This window comes from Papilio machaon, chromosome 11 (genome assembly GCF_912999745.1).
Source record: "Papilio machaon chromosome 11, ilPapMach1.1, whole genome shotgun sequence".
Classification (NCBI taxonomy): domain Eukaryota; kingdom Metazoa; phylum Arthropoda; class Insecta; order Lepidoptera; family Papilionidae; genus Papilio; species Papilio machaon.
Genome location: NC_059996.1, coordinates 7,819,756 through 7,833,750, shown reverse-complemented (window position 1 = coordinate 7,833,750; position 13,995 = coordinate 7,819,756). Strand labels below are relative to the sequence as shown.

The following is a 13,995-nucleotide window of genomic DNA, read 5'->3' as shown; positions in this document are numbered from 1 at the left end:
AAATGTCCAAACCACGCTAACCTTCTGCTCCTCAATTTCTCGATAACTGTCGCTACTTTCAAACTTCCTCTGATATACAAATAATAATGTAGTATTGTGTAATAATTATTATAAACTAGCTTTTACCCGCGACTACGTCCGCGCGGAATAAAAAAAAATAGAAAACGGGGTAAAAATTATCCTATGTCCTATTCCTGGTTCTAAGCTACCTGCCCACCAATTTTCAGTCAAATCGATTCAGCCGTTCTTGAGTTATAAATAGTGTAACTAACACGACTTTCTTTTATATATATAGATTATTGCGCGTATAAAAGTAAAAGAATTTAGATGACAAAAAGTCAGAACAACCAGAGGTAAGTGGAGAAATGAGTTGTCAATACTTAATGTTTGTTTGCATTGAATATACTATGAAACTACTGAACATATTGGAATTTTTTTTAACTGTTAGGACACTATTGCCGGATGACACAACCTATTTTTATTAATAGTTTTTTTTTATCTCACATGCAAATAGTCGCAGGCACCAGCTAGTGTTAAATAATAGTCAAATCACAGCAGTTATTTTTAAATTGAAATATATCTAACTATTGAGCTGTTTGTTAGTCCATCATATAGCTAAGTTTGCTTTTACTATAAAATATATTATAACTAGCTGTTGCCCGCGACTCCGGCCGCGCGCGGTTAAAAAAACTTAATAGGGGTATGAAAAATAGATGTTGGCCGATTCTTAGACCTACTGAATATGCTCACAAAATTTCATGAGAATCGGTCAAGCCGTTTCGGAGGAGTACGGGAACGAACATTGTGACATGGAAATTTTATATATAAGATATGTTGTTACGACCTTATTGATATTTTCTAATAATTGGCACAGATAAAAAATATCTTAAGGGAATCTAGCTGCTAATTACCGGAAACTTAACCTCGAAGCTTTAACCTCATTACTGCACTCAATTAGTAATGATTTACTTTTATATTTAACTAGCTTTTGCCCGCGAGTCTGTCCGCGCAGAATTTTAAAAAAAACTTTGTAAGTAGCGTCTGTATTCTTGCAGACTATGTTCTATATCTTTGCCAAATTTCATCAAGATCCGTTTAGCCGTTCCTAAGATACCTTCAAACAAACATCCATCTTAACTTTCGCATTTATAATATTAGTAAGATTACTTGTTTATATGCAACGCGAATTTAAATAAATATTTCAACTGTAATGAATCATAGATTTACTTGATTCATAGGGTGACAATTTATTGTAGAAATAATCTAGTCACTGAATTAAATAAAGAAAGAAAAAAAATTATCACCACACAAAGAACATAAAACAAAAAAAACACATACAAGGCACAAACTTGGTACAAAAGTGTAGCAAAAAGAAGCCTTAGCAAAATTCGTAATTCTAGTGCATTAGCAAAATAAAGAAATTCAACTTCCTAATAACAGGCAATAAATCAACACTAAATATTGTTGGTACAATTTTGAGTACGCGAATGATAGGTTAAGTAAGTTTTTATAAGCGGCTATTAATAAAAAATCTCTTTAAGTCCGAAATGGTTGTTAACTTAGTGACTTAACGTCCTACAATTTACAAACTATTCAAAGCATCTTGTCGCTTGGCATTTCAAATTTGCATGCTTTACTTTTAAAATTCTTGCATAGTCGTAGCGTGTTTTCTACATGGCGGTGCGGTATAAACACTCCTTACCTTAATATTAATTTATTAAAAAACTAGCTGTCGCCTAACGTCCTCGCCTGCTCGGAATTTAAAAAAAACTTAATTAGTAGCATATGTGTTCTTCTAGACTATGTTCTACATCTGTGCCAAATTTCATTGAGAGCCATTGAGCTGTTCTGCAGATACCTTTTAACAAATCCATCCATCTAAACATTCGCATTTATAATATTAGGAAGATAAATAAAACAACATATTATAATATGATAAGATTTTTTTCTTGTGAAATTATGTAGCTTTCATACACTTTCCTAACAGATCGTGTAGAAATAGTATTTGATATTCATGGTGCAGCCATCTTTTGATCAACTTCAAATATAGAGGCTCCGGTAGTTTTTCTTTTTATTTCAATTTATATATTTAAAAATGATCAACTAAATTGTAATACAAATCGACATTTAATTTCCCACAGTTTAGAACACTATATTTGTAGAAATATTCATGACCCGTTGACATTATTCAGTGTTGCCACACGTGTTTGTAATAAATTGAAACTAACCGAATATAGAGTTGAATTATAACCATGTCGATATTGTATCTGCCATTCGTAGCTGTTGCTTCGATCAGTCATATCTATTGGCCGGAGTGACTGCCGGGAAAGGGGGTCCAAAGTGAGCTATCGACCATCGCCGCCATTTGCAAATATAATACATATAGACGAACAAACGTACCGTTATGTTATTCGATGTTCATACTGCAATATCTGATTTGATTGTTGTACTGAATTGATTATTTAATTTTAAAATAAGTTACATTTAAAAAATCAATTCATCGCAAATTATAAAAAAGTTTAAGTTTTTAATAGCATGAGAGAATAGATAAGCCATTGTTCCGATATTAGGTGTTTACTGTTTAAAACCTTTACTCTTTTAATCACTGGAGGTTAGCCGTTAGCTCAGCGGACCTATCTCGGTCCTGTTGAGGTCTCCTCCCGGGGGCCCTTGAGCCCAGTCACTCCATGGAGCGTCCACCGAAGCGAACTAAGAGCTCGGTGGCCTCCCAATCCGGTTATAAAATTGAAATAACGGCCCGAGCCGAGGCTCCTGAGGGAGCCCACGAGCTTAGTTGCTAATAAACGAGGTTAAGGCTAAGCGCCACCTGCGTTCGGCCACCTCAAGTCCGGTGGAACTGTAAATGCCTCTTCAAGGCAAACAGTGGCTCGTCAGTCACAAAAAAAATCTCGGTCCTATGTCAAGCTAAAATGCTGTTCAACGCTGCCAACAGAGGTCCACTCTCGAATATTAAGACTTATATTGATATTTAATTCCACGTTGATCAATCGCTGCAACAACACATACTCGTAGTGTTTTACGCAATCGAATACCTCATGATATCAATCTGCATATCAGGACTATACAGTACCTCTTGGGTGCATATCTGTCCTGAAGCCAAGTTCTCCCCAAGTTGGTCATAAAAAATTGACCTATTATCTTACATTAAAGTACGATATGAAAGGAAAAGTTCAGATCATTTTCTTTAGTATATTTCAATTAACAATTAAAAATGAGTAAACAGTAATTGAATGAAAAAACTTAATCTATTAGCTGCGGTTTACGTTAAAAATATCTGCCATAGACAAACCTTGATATGTTTTAATGTTTTTTTTATTAACATTTAACAACAATTGCAATTAATAAATAAACGGCACAATAATTCTTCTCCTTATCTATGGAACCTTGTAAACGTTTTGTGGAAATTCATGTCGAATGGAAATTGAATAATTTTTCTGGATTCAAATTTAGGAAATGAATGAATTTATCAAATACGTATTTTAAATGAAATTTATTATTTGCAATAAATATTCGTTAGCTTGCAATGGTTCGTAAATAAATATTATTTAAATATAAATAAGGTGTTAATTCTACGATCTTAAAATAAGTCTTTTACAATCATAAAATAAGGAACAGTCTTTTGTTTTATAAAAGATCGAATTTAAAGTATAAAAATTGTATTGGAACTAAACGTTTGTGATAATAATAATAACGAGTGGATACAGCATTCAATTTATTAGAGTAGATAATTAATGTCTATAATTATCTACTCTAATAAATTGAAGTATATGAAATAATGCTCGATATTTAATATTATCTTCTAAAAATTATATCCACAATTTTAAATTGATTTACATTTCTAACTATAAATTTTGTTAAACGTGTTGCGCAAAAGATGCGTTAATTCAAGTAAGAACTATAGGCATTTGGTATTTAAATATTTGTTAGTCGTACAAACAATATGTCGGCATTTACAATTTCTTAATTTAATTATACAGAAGGCATTAGTTCGCCCGAGGCATAAGACTAGAAAAGGTTTCCCATAGAAGTTTAGTGATGGGAATCGACGAAGTTATTTATTTGTTTTTGTTATAAGCGAAAAATAATTTATTATCATCATCATCATCATCAACAGCCTTTATCTGCCCACTGTTGGGTGTAAGCCTTTCCTAATGCCTTCCACAGTACGCTGGCTTCCGCCTTCAACATCCAACAACTTCCCGCCGTGCGGATTATGTCGTCGGTCCACCTGGAAGGAGGACGCCCCACGCTCCTGGTCCATGGCCTCCATTCAACCTTCCTTCCCCATCTGGCGTCGTTGGCCCGACAGATGTGACCAGCCCATTGCCATTTCAGCCTACTGACTAGAGTAAAAATATAAAATAGTAAACTAGACTAAAAATAATTTATATAAAAATGAAATTATTAATTTAGTAATTACAAAATTGAAATTTTTTTTATAAAAAAGAAAACCTAAGCAAAGGGTATTAAAAAATAAAAAGCTTATTTGTTCTTAAAAATACTCTACGTAATTTTTCAACCAGCCAATTATTAGGCTTAAGTTTTATTATATTTTGAAATTACATCATAATAAAAAATTTTAAATCGTAAAAACAGTTATAAATCTATCGTAACATCACTAGTGACTGTCTTTTCAGAAAAAAACAAATGTACGCATAAACAAGGGCATGTTTCCATATCGTATCTATTTATTTTAAAGTGCATCGAGTTTTTTTAAACATGTTCGATGGTTTACGGATCATTTGCTATAAGGAATTCGATTAAATGTCGATCGTCGGTTAATTATGAGTTTTGTTTTTATTTTTACATGTACGTATGTATGGGTTTGCATGAGTGCGTGTGTGTTATCCTTATTGACATGCTTTGCCCACCTTTGAGATGTGTTAAATAAAAGGAACAAGAAATTGAATAGAGTCATTGTTATAACAATTATTTTTATTTTTTTAAAGCGGAATGCAAAATACGCTATAGTGGGAAAATTATGGTGATACTAGCTGTCGCCCGCGACACAGTCCACGCGTAATTAAGTAAAAAAACTTAATAAGTGGCCTACGTATTCTTCCAGACTATGTTCTACATCTGTCCCAAATTTCAGCAAGATCCGTTCAGCTGTTACGGAGATACCTTCAAACAAACATTAATCTAAACTTTCGCATTTATATTAGTAAGATTTCCTTATCAAATTAGTAACTTTGCTATGGTTTAAGTCAAAGATATACGTACTCGTATAAGTCATTATTGTAATTTACCACATAATTTTTAATATGTGACAAATAAAAAGAAAATCCTTGAAATAAGGGACATAATTTATAAATTCATGTCTTCAAGCATCAGTGTATTAATTCATGTCACTGGCTGATGACAACAATGAAAATATTTAATCAATTATGATAACAAAATTTCTGTAATTATTTTCTATTATAACACGACTCCACACATCTTGTTGTTAGTGTTGAATACCATTATTAATTAACGATGCGCATTGGTTGTTGCTTGGCCAATGGCAGAGGTTCTCATTGGATTAAATAGCAAACATATCGATGAAGTGATATGCCAAATATCGTTTTTAGCATACCTACCTATCCGTCTGTATGTTTTTCGCTTTAAGTCTAAAGAAAAGGACTAGATAGAGTCCCGCTGTTCTTCTGAAATTCTGTCGCTCTTCGCTGGGGGTTAGGTATACACACTTGCAGATCCTAATGTAACTTACGTAAAATTGAACGGATTTATAAACAAATAGCACACATAAGCAAGCAATTTTAGAAATTATTGTTTGTTTTTATTACATAGAGGGGTATGTGCGTTCTTGACAGGTCCAGTCTTTTAAAAGTCAAAGGTTTTCTTTATAGCATTCGAACCTCAAAGGAGGGTTTATTTTACTTTCTACTAAGATTCTAAGAAATTTTTACTTCCTAAGTCATCGTTAACGTAATTTAAATACTTAATTGAATATGGATTTTTTAATACATTCTGAAGAGTATCATAATTTTAAAAGAATAATGTTCACCTAAGTAGTACCTCGTTATACATTTATCACACTAATTCTACGCTTAAAGCTTCCCTTAGTGACCTTTAAATAATGAGTGCAGTAGTAAATATGGTATTATGTTTGAAGAGTCCTCGTACTTTCTTTTATAAAGTTACTACACATTTCTTTCTACTTCAAAGATATAAAAATATCTATACAAGGTATGTTAGCGTGTTTCCTTTCATCGTGTCTTTACATTTTATTCAACTTGTTTACGATCTACTGATCACATACTTTTTCATAGTTCTAAGATCACATGAACGGACGCCATATTGTTGTTGAAATTACTTTCGTTATATTTACAACTAGCTTTTACCCGCGACTCCGTCCGCGCGGCATAAAAAAATTCACACAAGATAAAAAAGTTCCTATGTCCGTCTCCTAGTTCTAAGCTACCTCCCCATCAATTTTCAGCTAAATCATTTCGACCGATCTTGAGTTATAAATAGTGTAACTAACACGACTTTCTTTTATATATATACTAGCTTTTACACGCGACTCCGTCCGCGCGGAATAAAAAATAGAAAACGGAGTAAAAATTATCTTATGTCCGTTTCCTGGTTCTAAGCTACCTGCCCACCAATTTTCAGTCAAATCGATTCAGCCGTTCTTGAGTTATAAATGGTGTAACTAACACAACTTTCTTATATATATATATATCTATATATATACATCTTCTATATCTATATATATATATATATATATATATATATATATATATATATATATATATATATATATAGATATATATATATATATATATATAGAAATAGAAGATGAATTAAAAAAAACATCGACAAGTGAGTTTAAATTCATATCCTTCGTATTTATGCGACGTTCTTTTAGTGAATTACGATGCGAAAAGCACATCAAAAATTTGTGTGTAAGGGTTAAAAAATAATCAACATTTATGGATTTATTTATTTTAATATAAAAGAAAAAAAAGGAACATTAATCATTATAATAAGAGAAAAAAACAATTAATTACAATTACGCAGTCAGCGAAAATAGTTGAAAATACAATACAATGAAACGAAGAAATGAAATAAATGCGTGAAAAATTTATAACTAAACATGACCTTCAAAACAGTCAAAGACTAAAAAAGGTCGTCACATTTTAATATCAAAAATAAATAAAATAGTAATAATTTTAATTGAATAAAACAAACGACCACGTAAAAAATTGTTCAACTGCAGAGGGCGACCCTTAGTGTAAGTTTACATTAAGGTTTGACTACTGAGGGGTAAACTTACACTAAGGGTACGTACTAACTGCTTAAATATCGATTAACCTTTGAATGTGGCATTTGGTTTATCGGTTAGTGACTATTGTTAATTTTAGTAACATTAACTAAGTCACCAATAAAATTGAATTCAAGCAACCTAAACTTTTACTTAACAAGACAGTTGGTGCCAGAGGCCTAATAAAAGTTCTCATCCTTATCATACAAGAAAAGGATTGGAAGGAGAAGTGGATTTGACGAAAGACGGGATTAATAGGAAGGGGAAATATTATTTTTCTGTGCACCCCTTCTGTCGTTTAAAGGTAGGTAATGCATCTACAAATGCGGATGTCTATGGATAGCGGTCGCTTCTATTTCGGTGAATTTAGGTGACCTAAATTCGCGATACTTTCCCATATGATATAAAAAAACTCAGAACTAAATATAAAAGAAATGAAAATAAGTACTTGCAATATGTCGGAAAAAGAATTATATCTCATAATATTATAACATACTGTATAAGTTAAGATAAACTATATGATGGAGGCTTTTATGTTTACATATCATTAAAATCTGACTGATACAGGCTGATGATGATCATGATTTGTGTGTGTAAGTGACCTATTTGTTGCCACCCTTTTCTTAAGGAAAGGATAAAAAAGGTAAGTGGATTAGACAGAGAAGAGGTCGTATAGGAAGAGGAAATCTTTTCTGTGCGACCTCTTAAAGGCCTGACCCACGTCAATTAAAGGTAGGCAATGCATCTGCGATTAATATAATTTAACAAAATATCACAAAAAACATATATAGATATAAGAAATATTGACATATAAATGTGACGATCCTCTTTAATATAAATAAATAAAACAGTAATAAAGTATTAGAATTGTTTTGGTATAAAAAATACTCTATGTTATTTCAATACAAAATATTCTTAACGTGGATTTCCACTGCCGAAACATATACAAAAATATCTTGTTACCTTTTATTTTTTAAAAAGGGATTCCAATATTTCCATTCCAACAACGAATTATGCATATTTAATTCAGATTCAATATAGAATGTACCTTATTTCGTCGGATGGTTCGAATTGTTGTGTACTTCAGCAGTGGAAACCGACGGTTACACAAATACTCATTACAATAGTTATAATAAATTAAATTCAGTAAACTCGACTTGTTCGTTATTAACTTACGTTGTAATGTTGGCAAGCAATTTATGGAATACACGAATAAATTATTAAAAATACATTTTAAGTATTAATTTTGTATAAACAATACAAACTATTATTGCTTCTAATATCCATACTTTGGTAGATAACAAAGAGAAATTTAACTTCCATATTCATGTAATGCTTCTTACAGCTTGCATCTGTAACAAAAAATACATTTATTTTAATTGGAGCGCTTTGTTTCAATTTTGGTTTGTATGAATAACTAGCTTTCGCCCTCGATTTCTTCCGAGCGGTATTTTAAAAACAGTAAGTAGCCTATGTGTTCTTTCAGACTATGACCGCTAAGCCGTTTAAAGATACGTAATCAACAAACATCCATCAATACTTTCTCATGTATAATAAGCTTAGGATAGGTATAGCCTTTTGGTGAGTACTCAAATGAACTATTGGCGTACCATTGTCGTAGTTATAGGGTCTTTCTGTCTGTAGTAGTGAGGTCCTGCAGCTCGCTGCTGTCATCGCTGGAGGCGGGACAGCCGTTGCTGCCTGCCCCAGCTCCCGCACTTCCAGCACCCGCTCCCGCAGCCGCCATCGCCATTGACAGCGGGATCGTGATGAACTGCGGCTGCCCTGATGATGACGCTTAAGAGAAAAAGCTTCATTTTAACTCTAAAGACAATTGAAAGGAGATTCTCCTAGTTCTTATTGATTAAATAGTCTAGAAATGTAACAGTTTCCCTTATTAATTTCTATAAGGATCGGTCGATTATTTCGTTACCTAATTTAGTAAGTGTCAATTCGGTCTTAACTCTTTTATTCTACATTCAACCATTGACGAACTTGAACTATAAATATACAATACGTATGTATAAATTGAAAACATCAGCACGGCAGCCAAAAATATGTTGTTAAAACACTTATTATACGAGTAAAACAATTGACGTATTTTCATTCCGAACTATATTAGCGACTACATTTCGTTGTTAACTCATCCACTTACCCGCGCGATTCCCCTCTTTTTTCTCTTTATTTTTTTATTCTCAATCAAAAAAGGCAAAGGTCTTAATGGCCAGTATGCCACCTCTTTGGCAGAATGCAAATTCCTTGTCTACCAAAGATATGGTATAGGTACGTATATTCTTCAACTCACAACATTCTTCGCTCAACAACGTACTGAAGCATACATTTTTACCATACAAAAATTAGATACTTACCACCTTCCTGTCCTTGATTGGCAAGACCTAATATGAAACTATGCGGGTATCCCATTGCCAAGTTGCCAAGTCCTAGGTTAGTGCCAAGTCCATCCAAGCCGACGCCTGCCAACACGCCCGAGTGGTAGAGCATGGCACCCCCTGGCAAGTTGATCTTTGGCATACTCTTTGCCATTGGCGATTGACTGGATTTACTGCTCTCTGGTTCCTGGCTAGATGTGGACGTTGATGGTAAGTGGTCTTTTGTAGGTTCTCTGTGAAAGAGATTACCAAAAGTGTCACCCTCTTTTTGCGTACTAGGTACTTATCACACAAGATGCAAGTAAAGGATATACTAAACTAAATGCTTTGAAATTTCGTAGGCGCAAGCTTAATAAACTCTCACACGGTTCAATATGGCTTCATCATGTTTATGATGTTTGTAGAAAACGAATTTCGTAAATGTAATAGTGTGTTTTCACAGATTACGCATTAGTTTTTACACCATAAAACAACGATGACAGCCGGACAAAGATGACGCTGTTTCTATGGTAACCATCCGTGTCCGGCGACAAGCACCATAGAAAGAGACCATTAGACGCAGCCAGATGGAATTCTGTACCATAATAAAGTAAAACAACGTACCTGTTGTTTGTACGCTCGAGGTTATCTGTGGGCAGCCACTCGTGCGCATGCGATTTCTTGTCACCTGGCGAGTCGGGCTCGCTGCCGCTCTCATCTCCGCTGTCCCCTGATGATGCTGGCTCCTCCTAGTAACAGAGAACATTAAAACTTGAATAAACTCCTAGAACATCTATTAAACTAAGGGTTATACGACGACAATGGAGGATTGGGACGATAAGACTTTCTGGAACACAAAAAGAATCTAGGTCATTATTATCTTTTCAGTATTAAAAATATAATAAAAGATTACATAAACACACAGAGTAGTACTTTATTTCTTTATTTGATAAAAAGGTCTCATGCTGCGACTATCTTTACGCAAAAAACTTGCAAAAAACTACCGAACAGACTTTCGTACAGACATTTTTTCTTTTAAAAGAATATGGTGTTCAATGTTAAATAAAACCTTTTTTTACAGAAAAAAATTTTATAGCTACAAAACTTCTTTGTTTAACTCAGAAAGGACATCGTAAGATTCTAAACAGTAGGAAATGGATACCCGGTAGTGGGGAAGTCAAAATTAGGCTATCTGAGATAGATGTGCGCTATCTATAGTGTTGTCCACAGTAGGCGCGATCAAAGAAGGTATGACGGTAAATAAAATGGATATAGAAATCGCGATTGGCACGTGTTGCTAGATCCTTTAGACTATAATCATAGTCCAAGAGTCGATTTTGTCTACCTTGTAAGATAATTGAAAAGAAAAAGAGGTTAACATTCTAGAACAAATAATATATGCCATTGGTATGAATAGTTATAAATTTCAGATTAGACTCAAAAAGGTATTTTTTTTACATAAAGTTACATAATTTCTTCTGTTTTTAAACTCAAAGTATAAAACGATATGGGATCGTGGTCTAGTTCTGAATACCTAAATCTATAGTCAAACAAAAAAGTTCAAAATTATATGCGTAATTTTTGCTTTTACTACAGTTGAAATCTTACTAATATTATAAATGCGAATGTTTAGATGGATGGTTTGTTTGAAGATATCACCAGAACGGCTTAACGGATCTTAATGAAATTTGTAACAAATGTAGAACATAGTCTGTACCTACACATAGGCTACTTATTAAGTTTTTTCAATTCCGCGGCGGACGGAGTCACGGGCGATAGCTACTTCAATATAAAAACATAGTACATAATTAAATTAATGATATCATGTGATCTATAATTTAAACACTATGTAAATGCTATAAGAAAAATTTGCCTACAAACTAGTCTACAAATTAACTACTAGAAAAACTACATGAAATAGCAATCGTCGGCTTTGCACCTGCGTCCCAATGGATATGCGTACATTTGTCATTTGCGAGAGACAACAAACTATTGCGCCACGCCTCTATACTATTTATGGTTGAAACATTTTCATAGACAAGTAAACACTCTTCATATACCAGTTTAAAAGTTCGTTATACATTTAATAAAAAATACATAATTTAAATTAGAGCGTCGGTGTGTCAGCGGTAAGCACTTGACTTGTAATCTGCAAGTTCTGGGTTCGTATCCCGCCATGTACCAATGTGATTTTCGATTTAAATATGTACAAGTTACTCGACGTTCTTACGGTGAAGGAAAACAACGCGATGCAACCGGTATATATCAGCAAAATAAATTTCAAAGATATGTGTGAATTCTCGGGAGAAAAAGACGGCGACGCGGCTCGTCATCTGTCACGTTCCGTCTTCCAAAATGGTGAAAAGTGGAGGTTTATTTGATCATGCCAATTGCAGATGGCATGAGTTGTGTAATTTTAATTATCACTTTGTTTATACATCAAAAATCGTAATAAAAACGTTATTATCCTTGATTCCATTTCTGCAATAGATTAATTAACACTTGACAAAAAAAACAGCACAAAATTGTAGATATGAAATAACACAACTAACATATTTCATCTATATATATAAAAGAAAGTCGTGTTAGTTACACCATTTATAACTCAAGAACGGCTGAATCGATTTGACGAAAATTGGTGGGCAGGTAGCTTAGAACCAGGAAACGGACATAGGATAATTTTTACCCCGTTTTCTATTTTTTATTCCGCGCGGACGGAGTCGCGGGTAAAAGCTAGTGTTCAATAAAAAAGTACTTTAATACAGCGAGAAAAATTAAAGTCGATCTATCCAAAAATATATTCTGACTCGTTAGTATTAGTGAAATTAAATTGCAAAACATCGGTGCGCCTCTTTGTCAATTACGAGAAAATATCACAAGATCATTGTCGAACTGTTGCTTTTTCCTTTGTCTATTAAGTTTTATATATGTTCTGAAAAAAACTAACATCGATAACAGTACCTAGCAAAATAACTTCACTACACTATTTATATGTCTATTACTAAAAAGTCGAGAAAAACATTACTAATCGGATTTATGCAATCTCCGATAGCTTGTACATAAATTGGTGATCCGGATCTCGGTAGCTTTACTATCGCGAACAAACGAACCCAATACATCGAAATACACAGCCTCTATCGATAACTTCCTTGTACAACACTATTCCATCAATTTATCGTTAAAATAGGGTTGAATAAAATGGGTTGAAAATTGAATATTCGATTGTTGAAATTAAGTACCAATATTTATATTCTCATAATTTTTTATAAATACAACTAGCTGTGGCCCGCGACTCCGTCCGCGCGCAGTTAAAAAAACTAAATGTTATGGGTTATGAAAAATAGATGTTGGCCGGTTCTCAGACCTACTGAATATGCTCACAAAATTTCATGAGAATCGGTCAAGCCGTTTCGGAGGAGTACGGGAACGAAAACTGTGACACGAGAATTTTATATATTAGATATTTCTGCTAACACCAAATATCGATATCAGATTCCTTCGTTACTTGAGTCATGTTATAACTTTGATGTGTATCAAAATATCAAAAGCTTACCCCGTGTTCTGAATACAGAATTGAGTTACATCGAAGTATTGGATGAAAACAAAGAAAAAAGATAAAGTAACTTTAATTCATCCGTATAAACACAAATGAAGAGTTGGATTATTTAGTGAGTAAGACTTATGAGAGCATTTCAAAATATTCCGATTTATGTAAAAAAAATGGTACATGAAACACGTTAGTAAAACATTTGACGAATAAATAGCAATTGCGTATGTTTTCTACATATTTTTGGGGATAAACAGATATGATAACTGTTAGTACGAGTGCTTCAGATATGATACTAATATTATAAATGTGAATGTTTAGATGAATGTATGTTTATTTGAAGGTATCTCTGCAACGACTCAACGGCTCTTGATGAAATTTGGTACAGATGAAGAACATAGTCTGGCAGAACACATAAACTATTAATTTTTTTACCCGCGAGCACATGGTCGCGGGCGACTACTAGTAATGAAATCCTTCCTACGTTTAATTAACTTATCCAAAAAAACTCGAAAACAAAAATGCGTAACATAAATTATCACAAATTATTTGCTCTGGTATTCAATTAACTCAAGAGGCCGCAAAACAGCTATAAACAGTATTTACAATATATTTATAAGGCAATTTGTTAGTCGGTTGAGGTCAAGGAGATCCAAGGCGGCGTTGTATGAACATCTTGAGGATAATTAGCCAGTATCGGAGGATCGCAAGGCAATTGTTAATAAATGCCCACAAAGGATGATGCCCAATACTCCGCCGCTCTCGATACAATCGGAACGTAAACGTAC

The 13,995-nt window shown here is 33.5% G+C and overlaps 1 protein-coding gene across 2 annotated transcripts in view; it reads right to left on the bottom strand.

The window, feature by feature from the left end:
- Positions 1 to 8,289: 8,289 nt before the first annotated feature.
- LOC106709722 (serum response factor homolog) overlaps positions 8,290 to 13,995 on the bottom strand; it is a 173,377-nt gene continuing 167,671 nt past the window's right edge. For both annotated transcript variants that reach the window (XM_045680001.1, XM_014501575.2), the window contains 4 exons: positions 10,285 to 10,409; positions 9,661 to 9,914; positions 8,902 to 9,088; positions 8,290 to 8,643 (listed from right to left, as the gene is read on the bottom strand). In XM_045680001.1, coding sequence (XP_045535957.1) covers positions 8,913 to 9,088; positions 9,661 to 9,914; positions 10,285 to 10,409 — 555 coding nt within the window. In that variant the 3' untranslated portion in view covers positions 8,290 to 8,643; positions 8,902 to 8,912. The remainder of the gene's footprint in view (positions 8,644 to 8,901; positions 9,089 to 9,660; positions 9,915 to 10,284; positions 10,410 to 13,995) is intronic.